Below are 18,857 nucleotides of genomic sequence, written 5' to 3'. Positions count from 1 at the left end.
GTGTGTGGGATGGGACACACACACACGCATACACACACAATGTCCTTACAAACACACAGGCCAGGAGAAGTCCACGTTTAATCATTTTGGCAGTTACCTGGGAGTAGGAGCCTTCTGTGTTGCTGGTGATTTGAGCGTGCACATGTGTATTTTGGAGACAACCTCCGTGAAAATTCTAAGGGCCAACGGAGGGCCTCACCAATGCCCTGTGGTCCTACTCAGGGCAGAGGATTTTAGTAGGGGTGGTTGGTGTAGTGTAGGGGAGTTGACCAGCCACTGCTTTGGAGCTAGATGGGCTGGCCAAGGTTTCTGGCGCCATTCATTATTACCTGTGTATGAGAGCAAAGTTAATTCATCTCTCCCTTTCTTTAAAATATTTTTAAAAAACCAAACTGCCTTTAATGGAGCTCTGTAGTGACAGGTATCAGAAACCCAACCTGAACAAGGTTAAACAAGGAAGAGGGGAGTTCTTTGACTGCCATAACTAACTTGTGGGAAGGCCGAGGGAGAGCTTGCTGAAGGGTCAGCTGAGAGACTGTCCCATGACGGGACATCCACCCTCGGGTCTCTGTTTCCTTCTGGAGGATGAGTGGTGTCACAGGCTTTCATCCTTAGTTGGAGGCTTGTGGGGGTCTTGCCCTAACTTGACTCAGACCCGTTTCTGGGACAGGATTCTAATTGGTCTGTCTGGATGAACTGGTCTAGTTTCCAGACGAATCAGTGAGGCAAGGAAAGGAAGATCATATACGCAGATGTTGGCTCCCATTGGATCAAATGACTGATTGGTAAGATTTCCTAGGATGGATTAGCCGGAGTTGGTCTTTAAAACACTTACTGAAGTTCGAATTCAACAGGTGGTGTGAAGATCTTAGCCTTTTGGTGTCTACTAGATGCTCTTCATTAGTTTTTCTCCTTTCCCTTGTAAAGGAGATCATAAGGGGTTAGCCTATTTGGAGCTAAGAACTGGTCATGACATCTCCTCCTGGAAAAGCCAGCGTGATCCTGGGCATCGTCCCTGTGCTGTTTGCTGTGGCCCGTCTGCTGAATAGGGGCAAGACTTTCTGGCGAAGCAGAACCCTGCAGGAATAGTTACGCGGCATATTTTGAGGACATGGCATTTCAGGTACAGCTCCCATAGAGCTCCCAAACTTTGGCAGTCACTATTATTGTTTTTTAAGCTGGTCAAAGTCTTAATATTGAAGGTGAGGAAAGAATGCTGGGGGGAAAAAAAAGAAACAGGGTTCAGGCAAAGATAGGGGCCAGTCCTTCTCTCTAGAAGCTGGCGTTTCTCTCTGAGGCTTCCTGTGGGAGCATACACAGCACAGGAGCGTTCTATGGAGTGTCTACCATGTCCTGGGTGCTGTGCTGGTATGCTCCTTACCTCCTCCTTGAAACTGAATCCTTGTGACATTTTAGGGTATATAGCATTGTTACTCTTGTACCAGGAGGCTGAGTCTCAAGCAGGTTAATAGTTTACCTAGATACTTCCTAAGGACCTTCCAGGTTATCTTTACTTCTAATCCAAGAGACAACATTTAAAGTTGACTAATCCAGAGGAGGATGGAAGCCCTATGTTTGCTGTGGCTAAACTTTTTTTTTTTAACAAAAAAGCAGACACTGTCCATTTCCCCCAGTTCCTCCCAGTGCTAGGAAACTACTACTGTATTTTTGTCTCTGGATTTGCCTGTTCTAGACGTATATAAATGGACCCATACACCATGCGGTCTTTGTTATTACTTTCACTTCGCAAAGTAAGGGATTTACGATGGAAACTTGCCCGAGGTGGCCTCTTAGCCTCCTGGAATCCAGTGTCCTTGCGCTCGTCTCAACTCTGCCTCACTGCCTTGTTTGCTGCAAGAGGCCAGAAGATGGAAAAACCCAAGCGGACATTGTGAATTCATCTTACTTGAAACGAACACACAACACTGGGAAACAGGCAGACGAGCATGCTGGCGTCAGTAGTGGAGCCTGGGATGGATGGATTCCTCCGTCCGAGTGCCCAGTGGGAACTCCAGTGGTGAAGGGGAGAGAGTTAAATGCTGCCTCCCTGGCCTCCCCCTCCAGGGGAAATTCCTGCTCTGAGGGTACCCAGGGCCTGGGAAGCTTGAGTATCTGTCTTTTGTGATGTTGGAACAGACGTGGAGGTAGTGGTGCTAAGAGGGGCTCCAAGGGAGTTGCAGGAAACGTCTCCTTTTCCCTTTGGTTTTCTCCCCAGGGCCACCCCTGCTTTTCTCCCCTAGTTCACACATCGGAGGGAGGAATCTTTTACCTTTTCTGTTCCGGTGGGGCAGCTGTGAGGAATGTTATCAATGTCAGGATTGGGCGTGGGCCCAGACCTCACTGGTGCCTGAGCTGCAACGGAAGCCGAGCCTAAAACAGCAGGGCCGGTCCATGTGTGAGCTGGCCAGACGGACATGGAGACTTGTCCTCGCCAGCCTGGTGTGTTAAGGATCTTGATGGCGGAGGTGGCTCAGGTTCTAGCAGGCAGGTCACCCTGGTGTAGTTCCATGGAAGACGGCCCTCCCTCCCAAGATAAGGGGGCTCCTCTGAGTTGGGAACCTGCCTGGGGCTGTGCGGATGCCTGAAGAAGCAGGGTTGGGTTGCTACTATCTTCAGACGTGCTCCCCAGGGAGAATGACTGTCCAGGCATATTGCTGTTAACACATGGGAAAGTGCCTTCCAGATCACCCGCTCACTTAGAAACGTATAAAAGGAGCCAATACAAATGTCATTCATGTTTGGAAGACCAGCAGTGGCGTATGAGACGTTTTATTTGTGGTGAGTTGGTGGCTGCTCTTAGGTTGGTTTTTTGCCTTGATCTCTAGCTATCTCTTCTTATTTCTTGGTTTCCTTTGGGGATGAAAAGAAACACAGGGTCCTTCCCCTAGTACGTCGTGGTAACGATGTAAGGATTGCCAGTGGGTCCGAGACCTTTCTGGTGTCTTAGATAAAAATGTGAAACCAGCGTTCTCAAGGTGACTTAATGAGTTCAGGTGTTAAATGCTGAGTGCTGACCCTGGCCCCTGAGCTAGAGTAACTACACTGTTGAGGCCCACAAGGCTACTAGGGTGCTGGCGGCCAGCCATGTTTCACAGGGCACAGCCTGGTGTGAGATGGTGCTAAGAGGGGTTCCCAGGGAGCTGCAGGTCACCAGGCAGGGCTGGCTGCAGGTACACGGTCTGCCTCCTGGATCTCTCTGTTGTTTTTAAGTCTGTTTCTTTCTTTTTCTTTTGTTTGGTCACACCAAGTAGCATGTGGGATCTTAGTTCCCTAATCAGGGATCGAACCTGCACCCGCCTGCAGTGGGACATGCGGAGTCTTAAGCACTGGACCATCGGGAAGGTCTCTCTCACTGTCTTTCAAGCAGGTGTCTTTCCAGTCTAAAACCCTGACAACAGGCAGAGCTCCCGGGCTCCTCACCAGCTTGGGGTCTGCAGAGAAAGAACTGTTGTTGTCAGTGGGGGCGTGTCCATCCTGAAAACCTAGGTTTTGATGATGATCACGAGAGGGTTTGGATTTAAATGGGTCACAGGGTGTTCTGAATTCTTCCCTGTGGAGCTGCTTCCCAGTCCCATTTTTTATTCTCGCCAGCCTTTCCAACCTGTCCGCCTTGGTGTGAGTCACTTCATCAGACGGCCACCCATCCCCGTGGCCTGGACGGCTCCCAGCAGGAGTTGCCGGCACGGCGTCCAGAAAACAGACCACACCCTGGGAATGACGATGTGTTGCAGCGTTTCTCCACTCTGGACCAGAGGCGCCGGGGTCTTGAAATGTGTCTGGGGTTTGGCCCCCTGGCCCCTGCACTGCTGTGCCCTCTTGTGCCCAGGGGTGATGAGCAAAGGAATGCTTATCCGTGGTGGTTTGAAGGCAGTTGGCTGGCCAACTAATCCTCCAAAGGGCCAAGAGGTTGTTGATGCCGCCCCTCTTCTTGCTTGAACACAGACATCCTCTGGGATCTCATAGATTCTAGAGTTAATTATGCAGAACCTTCTGGACTTATGAATTAGACTTGGACTCCATTTTTTAATTTGTACTTTGGATTCTTTCATTAAGGAGATCAGAGATAAAAATATTGTTTTGCTGACGGGCTACCAACAGACTCCTCTACTCTGAACAGGGAGTTGTTTGGGTTTTCTCGAGTGACTGGGATATCTATCATAGATCAGCAGATTACTGCAGCTCTGCCATTTTAAAGAGACTCGTACCTGCACCCGGGGCTTCCCTGGGAGATGCAGGTTCAGTCCCTGGGTTGAGAAGATCCCCTGGAGAAGGAAATGGCAACCCACTCCAGTGTTCTTGCCTGGAGAATCCCATAGACAGAAGGAGCCCAGTGGGCTCCAGTCCATGGAGTCACAGAAGAGTCAGACATGGCTTGGTGACTAAACAAGTACCTGCTCCCACGCGCGCCTTTAGACACATACCACTCCTGCTGGTGCTGTCATTTCATCCATTTGTAAATGACAGTGTTAAGGACGCGTACAAGAGTTGCAGGGCACCGTGGGACCTTAGCACATAGTTGAAGGCTACACGCTGGTCACTGGGGAGGCTCAGGGGGATGTTTACCAGATCATCGTATTTTCCCGGGTTTCTAAAACTGATCGCTGTTGGAGGATTTGGATGAGAGCTGGCTGATTTTGTTGTGCAGGGATCTGGGTCCTTCTTCAAGCTAGGGCCTCTGTATCAGTCATTATACAGAAATGTTTAGGCTAGGGCCTCTGCATCAGCCTTCGTCATAGGGGAGTGTTCGGGCCAGTTACCTTTAGCTCCCTGGTTCCCAGCTGGGGTGATTTTGCTGCCCAGGAGGCATTTGGCAGAGTCTGGGTGCATTTTTGGTTGTCACAACTGGGTGGGTGGGATGCCGCTTTCATTTAGTGGGTAGAGGCCAGAGATGCTGCTAAGGCAGGCACCTCTCCCCCCAACCCCCCGAAAGAACTATCAAAACGTCGGTAGTGCTGAGGTTGAGAAATCCTGCTTTAACACAAGTGTTTAATGAGCAACGGTCCCTCTGTTATTCCTTAAACTAAAAGACAGACCAAGGTAGAAGAAAGAATATCTTTAAAATGAATGACACCCCAACTTGCCAGTGTATGTTTTGTCGGTTTTGGGGGTTTTTTTGCCAATTACTTTATGGCTTAAAAAATCTTAGTGGTTTACTAGAGTATTTTTTTTTAAAGAAATGGTTAAAACTACACAAGCATGATGATTTAAATGCTAGTAGCTTCTCACACTTCCCAAAGCCAGTGATGCAGAGAAAAGCCCCTGTGAGCTGTGTTTTGTTTGCTGTGGTCCCGCAATGGATTTTGATGGTACCTGGTTATTGGGATAGATGATGTGAAGTCATTAGACTTGGATTTCTCAAAACCTACCAGTCTCCCACTCACCTAATGGACTGTACTTTTCCTTTTCTTTAAAATTAAGTATGAGACCCAACCAAGTCATCTTGCTTCTCCTGGAATACTAAAAGTTTTTTGTGTTTTTTTTTTTTAGTATACCTCCAGCTTACCTTCTAGAATTCATATTTTGCTTTCTAAATCCTGTTCTTAAAAGGACCCATCTATTGACAGTACATCATAAATTTCCTGGCTCCTCCATGACATTTCTGGGGAAGTAAATGAAAGGTGTAAATTAAGAAAAGCAAGTGTTTGTGGTTCCTACTTTAACCTTCTGTTACGTTAAATGGCTTTGTTGAAGAGGGCTGTCATTGCTCCTGAAAACTTGGGAAAATCCACAGTGAGCTGTGCCATTAGTTGCCTTTGGGAGCACACAATGTTTGATGTGAAAATTATATGGCCACATCTAATTGGGTATATTTTCACCCTTCTAGATATCAACTCAAGAGGTGACTCCCCCCCTCCTTTTTTAGCTAAATGGTTTAATCTGAATTTCATGCTATTATGAATTGCATTCCAGTAATCCAAGTGCCATTTTTTCAGTGTCTTTTGTTTAATAGCCTAACTGCATGACCCAGCCCTATAAATTTCTAGACATCTGGCAAGAGCTGGATATTAATCCCTCCCTGATTTGGGGAGTGATAAGACCTAGGACTCCCCCAAAGTTCACACTCCTCCTTGCACCCTGTGGAGACCTAGGCAGCCAGTGAAGGAAAACAGAAGCTCTTTGGACCTCTGTTTCCTGTGAAATGGGAATAATAATTCTTACCCTGTGTTGCCCAGAGTTGAGTATTTGCTTCAAATAAAATGTGCTCAGAAGGCAGTTAGTGATAAGATACTGGTAGTTAGGCCAATTGGAACTTCAGAATTTAAAACTATACAGTTCACCCTTTTAAAGTGTGCACTTTACTGATTTTTAGTATGTTTATAGGATTTTGCAACCATCACCACAGTCAAGTTGAGAACATTTCATCAGCTTCAGAAGAAACTCTGTCCCCATTAGTTGTCACTCCCCACTTCCTCCAACTCACCCCCCATCCACCAGCTACTCTCTGTCGCTGTGGATTTGTCTCTTCCAGATATTTTGCATGTGTAGAATCATGTATGTGGTCCCTGGTGACTGGCTTCTTTCACTTAGCATGGTCTTCTCAAGATTCATCCGTGTTACACGTGTGTGTGTATGGCTGAGCCCCTTCCCTGTTCTCCCGTAACTAGCACAACATTGTTAATTGGCTTTACCCCAGTACAAAGTAAAATGTTTAAAGTTTGGGGAAAAAAGATCATCCATATTGTGGCATCTGTTTCTATTTCATTACTTTTTAATAGCCAAATAATATTCCATTGTGTTGGTAGATCACATTTTACTGATCCATGTGTCAGTTGATGGTAAGCTTCAGAATTTTAAGAACATTGCATGCGCGCGTGCTAAGTTGTTTCAGTCGAGTCCGACTCTTTGCGACCTTATGGATCGTAGCCTCCCAGGCTCCTCTGTCCATGGGATTTCCCTGGCAAGAATACTGAAGTGGGTTACCATGCCCTCCTCCAGGGGACCTTCTCGAACCAGGGATTCCAGCCCTCATCTCTTACCTCTCCTGCACTGGCAGGTGGGTTCTTTACCACCAGCACCGCCACCTGGGTGTACTGTCTCTGTTGTCTTCTGTATACACACCCACTCACACACACACACACCCACAATTAGGACTTACTGTTTCCTCTCTCAAGGTTCTCTTTAACCGGATTTTTACTGATGTTTATATTCAGGATATAACATGGGGTAGAAGGATAGTGCATGACTTGAGTAGCATGGGATAATTTACCTCAGATCCCTTATCCTATGACTCCAGCTCTCTCCCTTTCAAGCTGAGAAACTCCAAATACCGTAATTCTGAGAGATTCATCACCCCAGTCCAGGCAGGACCACACCGTGCTTGTCCCAGGTGCATGCCCAGTGACAGCAGTTACGGCCCCTCAAGTTACGCGATTAGCAATAGTGTGATTCCTTCCGAGGAGGACAGCTAGGAGGTGAGTGTGATTTTGGAACCAGAGATGTTAGCGAATGAAGCTGGCAAGCCTTTCCCCAAATTCTCAAGTACCTTCTCGTTCTAAATGAGATGGTGTCACGGGTTGGTTCTACCTGTGGGTGTCTGTTGTTTTTGACTATTTATAACCTTATGGCCCTGCAGTGTGATTCCTGCTTTTTCATAATGTTTGGGGAGGTTTTTTTTTTTTTTTTCAAGTTATTTCGATTTAGTAAGTTTTTATGTCATTAGTATAGCGCATTTCAACCAAAATGGTTGTTTTTCATAAACACTGAGCAGGTTTAAATAATGTTTTCTCATAAATTAGTCCTCATTTCCACAGTTCTTCAGTTATTACACCATGAAGACCCTCTGGAGTTTGATGTTGTCAGGAAACATATTAGCAGAAAATAGTATGTTATTATCTAATGCTAATAATCGGTTAGCAGAAATGAGAAGAGAAGACATTTAATTGGGGCTCCTGCGGCTAACAAGATGTGAACTATAAAAACATTTCCAGGAGAAATTCCAGGATTCTTCTAGAAACCTGTTATTTGCATTTGAAAACGTTTGGTCCTATTGCTATGGGGGGAGGGTGTTGATCAACACTGCTTTCTTTTTTTGGGGCAAAGCACTCTAAATTTCCTGAGTGGTAACTGGATCCCCAGGCACAGCTGGTCTCTGTGTTGTCTTGAAAATCTCTCAGCTCCATTTTGGGGTGCTTTTCTCTATCTTTTTTAGGGAGTATGTTGGTTTGTAAAGAGAGGATTACCAAGTACACACTGCCAGTCCCAGTCAGACTCTCTCCCCTTGCTGGTCCCTTGATTCTGCACGGTACTGTCTGTGGCCCCCAGGGGCAAAGTATGGACCCACACCCCTTCCCAGAGGCTCTTCTGGGAGAAGGAACTACCCTTTACCAAAATCTCATCAATAGCTTGTTATTACATTTATTTGTTAACTAGATGCACAAAGCTTCCTTCAGCCGTTCTGGACCTGAGCCTCTGCCTCCATTTCTTCCATAGCAATCTATGCCTGCACCTGTGAATCAGGTCCTTTTCTCCCAAAGTAACTGATGAGCATGGTTTTCCATGAGCTTGCTGACATTTTACTTGTCTGGAGAGATTACACTGTTAATCTCTCAATTCCCTATGCAAATGATGGAGATGGAGGTTGCACAGAGAAGCTTCGGTTTTCCATCTGCTGAGGTCACCACGGAACCTCATCACTGTCTGAGGAAACAGACCGGAAAGATACACTGGTGTTCTGCTAGTGCATGGGTGTCCAAGGAATTAGTTTGGCTATAGAAAGGACTTCATTTAGTGTTCCAGCGATGTCTGTTAGAACTTCATTTACTTTTTTCATGCCTTGGCTAATTTTCCATTATTAAGGTTGGCTGTTGTACATTATTATCATCCCAGAAAGCCTTGACTTCACTTTCTGGGCTACTTTAGTGTTGATATCAGCTAAAAAATAAAAGCATCTCCTTTATTCAAAATTACTCAAGTAACTCTTTTTTTTTTTAAACTTTATCCCAAGCTCTTCAAAAACTATTTTAGGTGATTTTCCTTCATTTGTTTCTACCATAATAAGAAAGTGGGTTTCTTTTTCATCTTCTCAATATTTGTTATTGAGAAGTATTTTTCCCCTCAGAAAACAAAAGTTGGCAAAGTTTTCTTTAAACCAGTAAACAGCATTCAGAATGATGCAACAAATTCCCTTCTATTATACCCTATTGCTGAAGTATTTTCCCTTGGCCATGTAGATCTTTTATCTGGTAAAAGAAAGTTTCTTCCCCTGGATGTAACTGTTTTTAGTAAATATTGCCTCAGTGCCATGTGCAGAAATCCAGGCATGTAGGATTTGTACTCAGAGTGATGGGAGGAATTAATGCTCCCCCCAACCACCCCCACCCGAGTTCTTCTCACCCTGCAGATTTGGAGCACATTGGAGTGGGCAGGGCCCTTACCAGTCATTCAGTAGCCAGCACCCTCACATGACTTGACATACTAAGCCCCAGAAGTACACGGCACACAGCTAGCTGGTGGAAAGTGGCAGTGAAAATAGGGCCCCACATCTGTCTCTTTGCTCAGATCGAGGATAAGATGAACTGTGCTTTGTAAAAGGCTAGTCTAAGAAGGGACTTAACATTGGCTCCTTTTGTGTTCATTCTGTTTGGCTCCTAGTCTCTTTCTCACTAAGATGAGGTCCTTGAGGGCTAAGGCAGACTTCATTCCTACATCCCTTGAGTGTAGGGGTGATGGTTACATTTCACCTGATGCCTGCTCTGAGCAGGGTGGCCCAGTGATACTGACCGGGAAGTGACAAGTGATATTGACAAGGAGGAGTTGCTCTTTGCGAGCTGGGAACTTGCCGTTCCTGACTGCAGGCCATTGTTACCCACACTGGAGGATACCCACTTACCTCTGCACGCCCATAGGTGGGCAGTCTGTACACACACACCACACAGACTCTCACACCTTATCACTCACATGCTCATATTTTAGAAAAATAAATCAGGAAAAGTAGTGTCATATACATTTGCCATGTCTGTGATGGCATGCTACTTTGGGAAAAAACTGGACTCACCTTTAAAGATAAAAATGGTAGCTTTCCCAGGGCCATTACAGTTTTTTTGTATCTTGTTTGACAAGACCTTTCAAATGTGATTAGTTCACACCAAACTTACCTTACTTTCAGAAGTGACAGTAATTGATAGAGCATAAAGATCTGAACCCTCTGAGTTTATGTGTATGTGTGGTTGGTTGAATGGATGGATGGCTGCTGTTGCTTAATTGTTTTTTGTGTCCTTGTTTATATGCACATGTGCATGTGTATGTAAATGATAAAGAGATAAGAGGATTTCACCCTCTTGCCAGTTTTTTTTTAAATTATCATTTTATTAGTTGGCTTCTTTAGTGGAATGGTTCTTCCCACGTCCTTCTCTCAAATGGATGTTTTTCCTTCCAGAGATGCTGCTGTTTCAAAATAAAACTCTTCCATGTTGTGCATAGAACCCTGACCTCCTAGTTTTTAAAAAACCTGGGTTTTTGGTTTGTTCTTTTCTAGCTGTATAGTCCTGGGGAGGTCCCTTTATGCCTAGACTTAGGGATTAAAAAAAAAAACCAAAGAATTCAATTACATGATTTCTAAGACCCATTCCATTTTGCAATTCTGATTCCTTTGCTGCTGCTGCTAAGTCACTTCAGTCGTGTCCGACTCTATGCGACCCCATGGACTGCAGCCTTCCAGGCTCCTCCATCCATGGGATTTTCCAGGCAAGAGTACTGGAGTGGGGTGCCATTGCCTTCGCTGCTGATTCCTTTGAGAGACCCATAAATAATCCTTTCCCTCTTACTTGGGGGCAGAAAACATATAAAAAACATAACCCAAATGTATTAGGGTTCTCCAGAGAAATGGAACCAATAGGAGATAGATGGATATAGAAAGAGACTTATTGTAAGTAATGAATTGACTCATGCAATTATGAAGACCGAGAAGTGCCTAGATCTGCACTCAATAAGCTGGAGGCCCAGGGAAGTTTATAATTTAGCTCTAGTCTGAGTCTGGAGGCCTTAGAACCAAGAGAGCTGGTAATGTAGTTCTGGTCCAAAGGCTGGCAGACTTGAGACCTGGAAGGAGTCTGTGTTTTAGCTCAAGTCCAAAGGCAGAAAGAAAAACTCCCACGTCTCAACTTGAAGGTAGTCAAACAGGAGGAGTTTTCCGTATTTGGTTAGGATCAGCCTTTCTTCAATTCAGGCCTTCAACTAATTGGACACGGCCTACTCACATTAAGGAGGGCAATCAGTTTTATTCATTCTACCAATTTAAACTCATCCAAAACACAGAGACACTCAGAATGTTTGACCAAATATCTGGTCACCTCGTTGCCTAGACAAGTTGACCCATAAAAATTAATGATCACACCAAAGTTTACTGAAACAAAATTGGAAGCTTTTGCTTTTTTCTTCCTGTCTAAGCAGTGGGTGTAGAATTCTCCCAGTAGCCAACAACTGTTGACCAAATTTGGTGTGAGTAACACATTTCATACAAAATCTTTATGTCTGGAGGCTTTAGTATTTTTAGGGGTTTTGGTTTTTAAATGCTTTTCAGCTCCTTCTATACTCTCTTTTGTGTTTATTTTTCCTGGCAGAGCAATTTGTACTTTCTGTCTCGTTGGTTTCCATTCTGTTACATTAACATTTGAATGTTGCCCAGCCACCTGCTGAAGGTGGCTTTAAGCTCATAAAGAAACAAAATAGTAGAGTACACAGCTATTGCTCCAACTTTTAGTGGTGCACCTTGATTCTGCTCCATGTGGTCATGTCCAGAACTGGTCAACTCACCATGTCCTCAGGGGCCACATCATCAGGGAAGATGAAACCCACCACCTGCTTTGCCTGCCATCTGTCTTGACATGTCACAGCCTCAACTTTGGAGACCACATCTTAATAAAGTCGGTCAGTGAAGCCAGTGGCTTTGGAGGCACTAAAGGAGGAGGGCCGAGCGGTAATTCTAGCAGGCGTGTGGTTTTTGCAAGGTCCCCACTCCCCTGTCCAAAGACTAGCCACACGCCGCATTCATTCTTATTTTGAAAAGTACTGGACACTTACTTCCAATATATTGCCTTATAATAATCCCCTCATCATGCCCTGGATCATGAAACTCCAGAGGCCTTCATTGACTTTTCCTGGAACATCTCCAAGTTTTTCCACATTACTGCTTGCTTTGTGGATGGATGATTATTGAGGTCAGTCTGACAAAGGTGACTAGGTTTCTCTGGTCAGGATGCCCTTCTCCTTCCTCAAACCTAGCCCAAATTGGCCCAAGGAAAATGAGTGTATTGACCCATAGTTGAAAAGTTTATAGGAAACATATGTCAGGCATGGCTGGATCCAGGGTCACATATTCCAGGACACCATTTCCTTCCAGCCCTCGGATCTGCTTTCCTCCTGGTTGAGTCCATTGCATGGGGGCAGGTTCGAGTCCAGGGAGACCTTATCTCCCTGCACGATTCTGAACCAGTGTCTATGGTCAGGGGGGCGTCATGGGCTGAGTGCATTTGAACTGAGTAAACTTGCCCACTTGGAGCTGGGGGCTAGAGTCCACTCTACCCAAACTGTTACGGGTCAAGAGTCAGGGTGATACCTCCTAAATAATTCAGGCTACTGTTACCAGAAAAAGTTTGAATGGATGCTGAGCGGAAAACTTGGCAGAGGTTTGCTTCATCATCTTTAGGATTTGTTAAAGAGTCTTGTATTTGTTAGCGGAAGGCTCATTTAGAGTTCTCTCATGGTACAAAATGACTTGGTATTTGTATGCACACTTAGATCTATTTATAAGAAATCCTATACCCCCCAAACTTGAAGTGGCTTGTAAGACTTCATATTATGTAAAAAGATTGGAAGTGAATAATGAAGGAAATTAGAATAAAGAGGAAAGCAAGATAGACCTGTAAGATAAGATGGGGGTAAGGTTAATCTCACAAATTTCAAAGCTGGAAGATCCTACGAGATTGGTAGACGTGACCTGTAAATTTGGCTCTGAGGTTCCCAGGAAGAGTATTAGATCCTATACAAAGGGGGAGAGAGAGAGAAAATGTGTGCATGCACGTGTGTGCATGCGCCCACATACCCATGAGTATAACAGACTTGTGTGCAAGCCCCTATGGGAGTGGAGACCCTAAGAGGCCATGGGAAGACAGTATGGTCTGGGGTATCCTTAGATTCAATTCTTTTCCAAACTCCTGGGATGCTTGCCCTCAGGAATCTTACATCTTTGCTCTCAGCATTGTATTAGGAAGCAAAGCAAGCAGACCAGGATTGAAACCCCCATACTGCTGGGTTCCTTTCAGGAACAAGTGAAGGGCTAAACCATGTTCCCTTTGGTGGGAGGCAGTAAGATGAGTCACTGCTGTGACGGGGGCAGAATAGGATGACCTCAGTTGTAAAACTGGGCTAATCTGGAAAATGGACTCATGCCTGCCCCATGACTCACATTCCTGTTTACAAACGAGCCCCGTGGAGAAGTGCAGAGAGGGAGACTCTGCTTCCCGGATGGAGACCAGAGACGTCCAGGGCTGGGCACCCGTGCTTCCTCTGGGGCTTGGGCTGCGCTTCCTGGGGGCAGACCTTGGGCTCCCCGCAATGGTGACTTTCAGTGTCCAGCCACAGGGACAGTTGCAACTCACGAGGGCAATGGAGAGGCACCAGTTTGCAGGTGATGTGGCTCCTTCTCATTTTGGGTCTTCACATGCTTTGGGCTGGGTTAATCCACCTGGAGAAACCACCCTCTCCCCGCTCCCCCCCACCCCCACCATCAGAGGACCCAGTTATCTGAGAACCATTTAAATTATTCCAGAAATGTGGCTGCTGTTTCATAGATTTGTCCATTATTTCCATTGCTTTTCTAACTCCTAGTCTTCAGTGCCCACCATGCTCATTCTGCTATTTAGTGGATATCAGAACATAATATATTGGGTATTGTGCCCAATCTCATATTCTTAATCTTGAATTCTGTTTTTTGTCAGGGGGGAATTAAAAAGGGTGAAAAAATTTGTTCATGGGGATTTTCCTTCACATCAGATCAGATCAGATCAGATCAGTCGCTCAGTCGTGTCTGACTCTTTTGCGACCCCATGAATCGCAGCACGCCAGGCCTCCCTGTCCATCACCAACTCCTGGAGTTCACCCAGACTCACGTCCGTCGAGTCAGTGATGCCATCCAGCCCATCTCATCCTCTGTCGTCCCCTTCTCCTCTTGCCCCCAATCCCTCCCAGCATCAGAGTCTTTTCCAGTGAGTCAACTCTTCTCATGAGGTGGCCAAAGTACTGGAGTTTCAGCATTAGCATCATTCCTTCCAAAGAAATCCCAGGGCTGATCTCCTTCAGAATGGACTGGTTGGATCTCCTTGAAGTCCAAGGGACTCTCAAGAGTCTTCTCCAACACCACAGTTCAAAAGCATCAGTTCTTCGGCGCTCAGCCTTCTTCACAGTCCAACTCTCACATCCATTCATGACCACAGGAAAAACCATAGCCTTGACTAGACGAACCTTTGTTGGCAAAGTAATGTCTGCTTTTGAATATGCTATCTAGGTTGGTCATAACTTTCCTTCTAAGGAGTAAGCGTCTTTTAATTTCATGGCTGCAGTCACCATCTGCAGTGATTTTGGAGCCCAGAAAAATAAAGTCTGACACTGTTTCCATTGTTTCCCCGTCTATTTCCCATGAAGTGATAGAACTTTTTAACAACTAGGGTAGAGAAGACATAATTCTTTATCATGAACACAAAAGTCATAGGTCTTTTTTTTTTTTTTTTTTAACAAAAATTAGAATGATATTTCCTTGTTGTGAAATAGCTGTTCTTGAACCCCAGGTCACTCTTAACACCGATCAATTCTTTACCCTGTTTTTAGAGCAATAGTCAACATCTGGAGAGGAAGATGTATTTACGTAACAACAGTATAAGTTGAGTGAGACCTGGTTCCGGTCCCCCTTCCCCCACCGTCTACTAGCTGTGTGACCTTGGGCATGCTCCTTAACGTCTCTGAGTCAGTTTCTTCCTCTGTAAAATGGGCACAACAGGACCCACCTCACAGGGTAGTCATGAGGAATAGTGGAATGACACAAACGTTCCTGTCTAGAACCCTAAACAGAGAAGCAGCGCTCATCACAGGCCTCTGGCTGAGTTGAAATGCAGTAGAGCACTGACTTCCTGAGCACTCAGGGCTGGTGCTACCAGATCCTTGAAGGGGTCCAGAGACGCTGGTATAGTTGCAGCTCTCAGAAAGGTTGCAGCCTAGCAGAGGGAATTGTATTGAGACAGCTCCCCAAATAGCACTGGCATGGAACCCTGTGCAACTGCTTTTTTGTAGGGTAGAAATACTGGCTCGGCCCAAATGTTCATTTGGAGTTTTCTTTAGAACCCAGATGAACTTTTGGGCCAACCCAATAGCAGCAATATTACATGGTTTAAATTAATGGATGATTCGGTAAGGTAAGTTGAGAGAGAGGGAAAATGCTAGCCAGCAGGCTTCTCAGAAGAAGGAGTGATGGGCAGGGTTGGGAGAGTGGGAAGGGATGCTCCAGAAAGGCTGCCTGGAGGAGGCTGTGTTGAAGATGTCTCTGGCAGGGTCCCCAAGCTGGCCGCAAGGACACGGGAGAGTTCCGGGTTCGAGCGGGGAACCCCGGTCCTCCGCCTCCTGGAGTTTGTAGAGAAGTGGGGTTAGCGCAGGACGTCAAACTGGGGGCCGTGAATGCCTTGCTGACTGCGCACGCCTCCCTCCCGAGCCTCACTCTGTTCCCCTTTCTTCCTGGCAGCAGTGCCCCCTCCCTTGCTGCACTCAGGGACATGACTGTCAGCACTTCTACCCCCCCTCAGACTTCACTGTCAGCACTCAAGTCTTCAGGGACATGAAAAGGAGCCACTCCTTACAAAAGGTTGGGGAGCCCTGGTGTTTGGAGGTAGGTCTCGGAGCAGAATGATGGTATGAGATGAGCGGGCTCTGGACGGAAGCCACCCATGCACATGGTTTCCTTCTCCTTAGGGCATCCTCCGTGGTCCCTGAGTCCTGTCACATCACCGTTACATTGGGTGCCATGATGCCGGGGTGTCCTGACCACGAATAGGTTTATCATAGCCGTAACAGTGCCAGTTTACAAGGACGAGGGGAAGGGAGACACTCCCGCGAACCCAAGGTGTTGGGCTCCCAGTTGAAGCCACATGGTCTAGCATCATGCATGGCTTCCATAAGAATGATGAACAAGGTCATCCCGTTAAACTTGACTGTGGAAACGATTTCTTGGACTCTTCAGAGCTTCCAGTGGAAGAGAAGATATCACCAGAACTTGGCCTTTGTTCTTCATTCTTTAGAACTTATAGATTTTCTTTTCACATTCAGGGTGCTGGGCTCTGCTCACCCTTCCTGCAGTGGTGCTTCCACAGTCCAGTTTAACGGGATGACCTTGTTACTCTTCAAATCCGTAGTCCCAAAGAATAAAGAACATCTAGAACATGTTTTCATCCTCAGAAGAGCAAAAGTCAACGCAGATAAAAACTGTAAAGTTAACTCTTTAAACTTAAACAGTGCATGACTTAGTAACTCATGCTAGCTTTTGACTTTTTTCCTTTTTGAAAAGGAAAGGGAATATTTAAGAGCCAATTAGTAGAGCCTCTGTCTCTGATAAACAGTGATTGTATACCTACTATGTGCTGATTGCCCTGCAGCGTGTTAGGGCCGCAGGGACAGAAAACAGCAGAGGCCTAGAGTAATACGTTACATTTGTCGGTGCGTCTTGCCTTTGGAGAGAGAAAATGCGGGTGAAATCATCCTGAAAAGCTTGTCCTAATTTAAAAAGTAGTAAATAGCCCTGTAAGAAAACGAGACACACGTAGAGAAACATCCAAATGTTTCATCCAAATGCAGGAGAAAAAGTCAACACATTCCTTTTTTACCTAGTTGTGATCTCTTAATATTTGGATGCATTTCTTTCTTGTCATTCATGTGTCTGAAGTTTAAAAATGGTTTGCAAAACATTTGTAAAACATGGAATGGCTCCTTGCTCGGTTATTCTCATACACTATGTTGTGTCTTCATTCTGGTTAGTTACACGGTGTCTTTTGGGGCTTTTCCTGTCTAATTAGTCCCCTCTGACTAGATGTGGCTAAAACTGAAGATGTGTCTAGGGTCTTTTGAACCAGACCCTACCCCGCTTCTTCTGATGAGCCCTGCGCTTGGAACCGCTGGGGCCCGTCAGATGGACTAGGGAGGCTGACTTCTGTGTGGCAGCCCTGGCCCGCAAGGAAGAGCTTTTTCTCAGCAGCCCCTCCTTGGTTTGGCTTTTAATAAGCGCCTCTGTTCATCCTGACTATGGATGATAAGGCCATACTGAACATAGTTATTCCTCCACCAGGGCCTGGCAAGCGGTAACTCATTAATCTTTGGTCAGAGTTACATGATAGATAAAGGAGAACCAGGCACCCATTCTGAGTTGTGAAAACGAAACAGAAACACTGGGTTTCTTCCTTATAACTCGAGATCCACAGGCGCCGACGCCTGTTTCTCAGCTTGCTGGCGCCAGTTTCTCAGCTTTGCCCTCAGGACAGGGAAGCATCTCTTGGGGAAGAGCCAGTTACCTCGGCTTCCCAGATGGGGGACTAAGTCCCTAAGTTGTGAACAGACCAGACGCAGAGACACCACTTGGGCTCTGTGACCTCAAGCGAGTTACCTACCTGCTCTGTGCTTCAGTCCCCTCCTCAGCGCAGGGGTGCCTGACATGAGCTGTTGTGAGCCTCAGTTGACTTGAGGCATGTGGAGCGGGAACTTGGCCAGAGGAGCCTGTGTGCTGGGTCTGGCACGAGCGTCTGGCAGGATCCGGGGGAGCCGCACCCTGGCAGTGAGTCTGTGTGGTGGGCTGGCCTTTGGTGGGGCAGTTCAGTCCTGCCGCGTGGTTTCCACACACAGCTCTGGGGTGCTCCAGGTGTTTCCGGGGAGCATCGCGGAAACTGCGCACAATCAGAGGAGGCAGAACCAGATTTGAGTCCATTTCTCTCACCTCTGCTGGCAAGGTGCTTCATCCATCTGTGATGCAATCCCCGTGTCTGTTAAAAAGGGATGATGGCGGAATCCCTGCCCCAGCCTTCCTTCGCTGGGTACCTCCCAGGATCCCTTGAAATCCTGATCAAAGAGACTTTTTAACACAGCACTTCCTACGGTCCAGGCACTTCTCTCGGGGATTTGTGTATTTTAACTCTTGAAAACCTGACAACAACCCTAAGAGGAAGGTGCTGTGGTTTTGTCATTTCGCAGATGTATCACATAGAGGTTAAGTAACTTGCTTAAGATTACACAGCAAAGGGGCAGAGCTGTAAAACTGCTATTAATGAAAGACCATGGCAGCGGTCCATGGTTTGGAGCCTTCCCCACCAGTCACCTTCCACTCGCTAAAGGAGACTGGGTTAGGTCCTGCTCAACACGCAGCCGTCTCAGGAGCTGGGAGGAGACTTCTGATTCAGGATATCTAAAGTCCAGTCTTTGTTTTATAGGTACCACATCTGGGATCCTTTCTAACCTATCCATTGGCCCTTCTCTCTCTCCCCTGCGAGTCAGCTTGATCCTTTTAGCTCTCTCCTCAAGGGAATTAAGGTTGGTAGACCAGTTGAGTAAATATGAGTAAGAAAGTCAATATCCACCTGGGCAGGCATGAGTCACTTCTTTCTAGTTAGCTATTCATGGCCACTTTCAAGCTCACCACACAAAGTCATTACATTGAGGCTATTACCATGTTTAATAGTGACAATAATAGGGTGTGACCCATGGCATAAATGCATTCAGATAAGAAAGAAAGTGTCTTTTTTTTCCTGTAATTGCTTAGTCAATACCATTTTCACGGAAATGCTTGCAAACAAACTTAAAGAGGTCTTTGTTCGAATCCTTCCCTTATTCTGTGCTTC

At 46.0% G+C, this 18,857-nt stretch overlaps 1 protein-coding gene across 39 annotated transcripts in view; it reads left to right on the top strand.

The window, feature by feature from the left end:
- Positions 1-18,857, top strand: part of TCF7L2 (transcription factor 7 like 2) — a 202,199-nt gene that overhangs the window by 111,508 nt on the left and 71,834 nt on the right. For 18 of the 39 annotated variants that reach the window (XR_003508949.1, XR_003508948.1, XM_027529373.1 and 15 more), the window contains one exon: positions 15,725-15,868. The exons of 19 other annotated variants lie outside the window; for them this stretch is intronic. Coding sequence is in view for 18 of the 20 variants with exons in the window: in XM_027529373.1 (XP_027385174.1) it covers positions 15,725-15,868 (144 nt within the window). In the remaining 2 variants the exon portion in view is untranslated. The remainder of the gene's footprint in view (positions 1-15,724; positions 15,869-18,857) is intronic. 2 more of the 39 variants (XM_027529365.1, XM_027529396.1) reach the window with 1 other exon arrangement.

The sequence above is a fragment of the Bos indicus x Bos taurus genome, chromosome 26, assembly GCF_003369695.1.
Source record: "Bos indicus x Bos taurus breed Angus x Brahman F1 hybrid chromosome 26, Bos_hybrid_MaternalHap_v2.0, whole genome shotgun sequence".
NCBI classification, from domain to species: domain Eukaryota; kingdom Metazoa; phylum Chordata; class Mammalia; order Artiodactyla; family Bovidae; genus Bos; species Bos indicus x Bos taurus.
The sequence above is the reverse complement of the archived record's forward strand: the minus strand, read 5'-3'. Positions and strand labels throughout refer to the sequence as shown.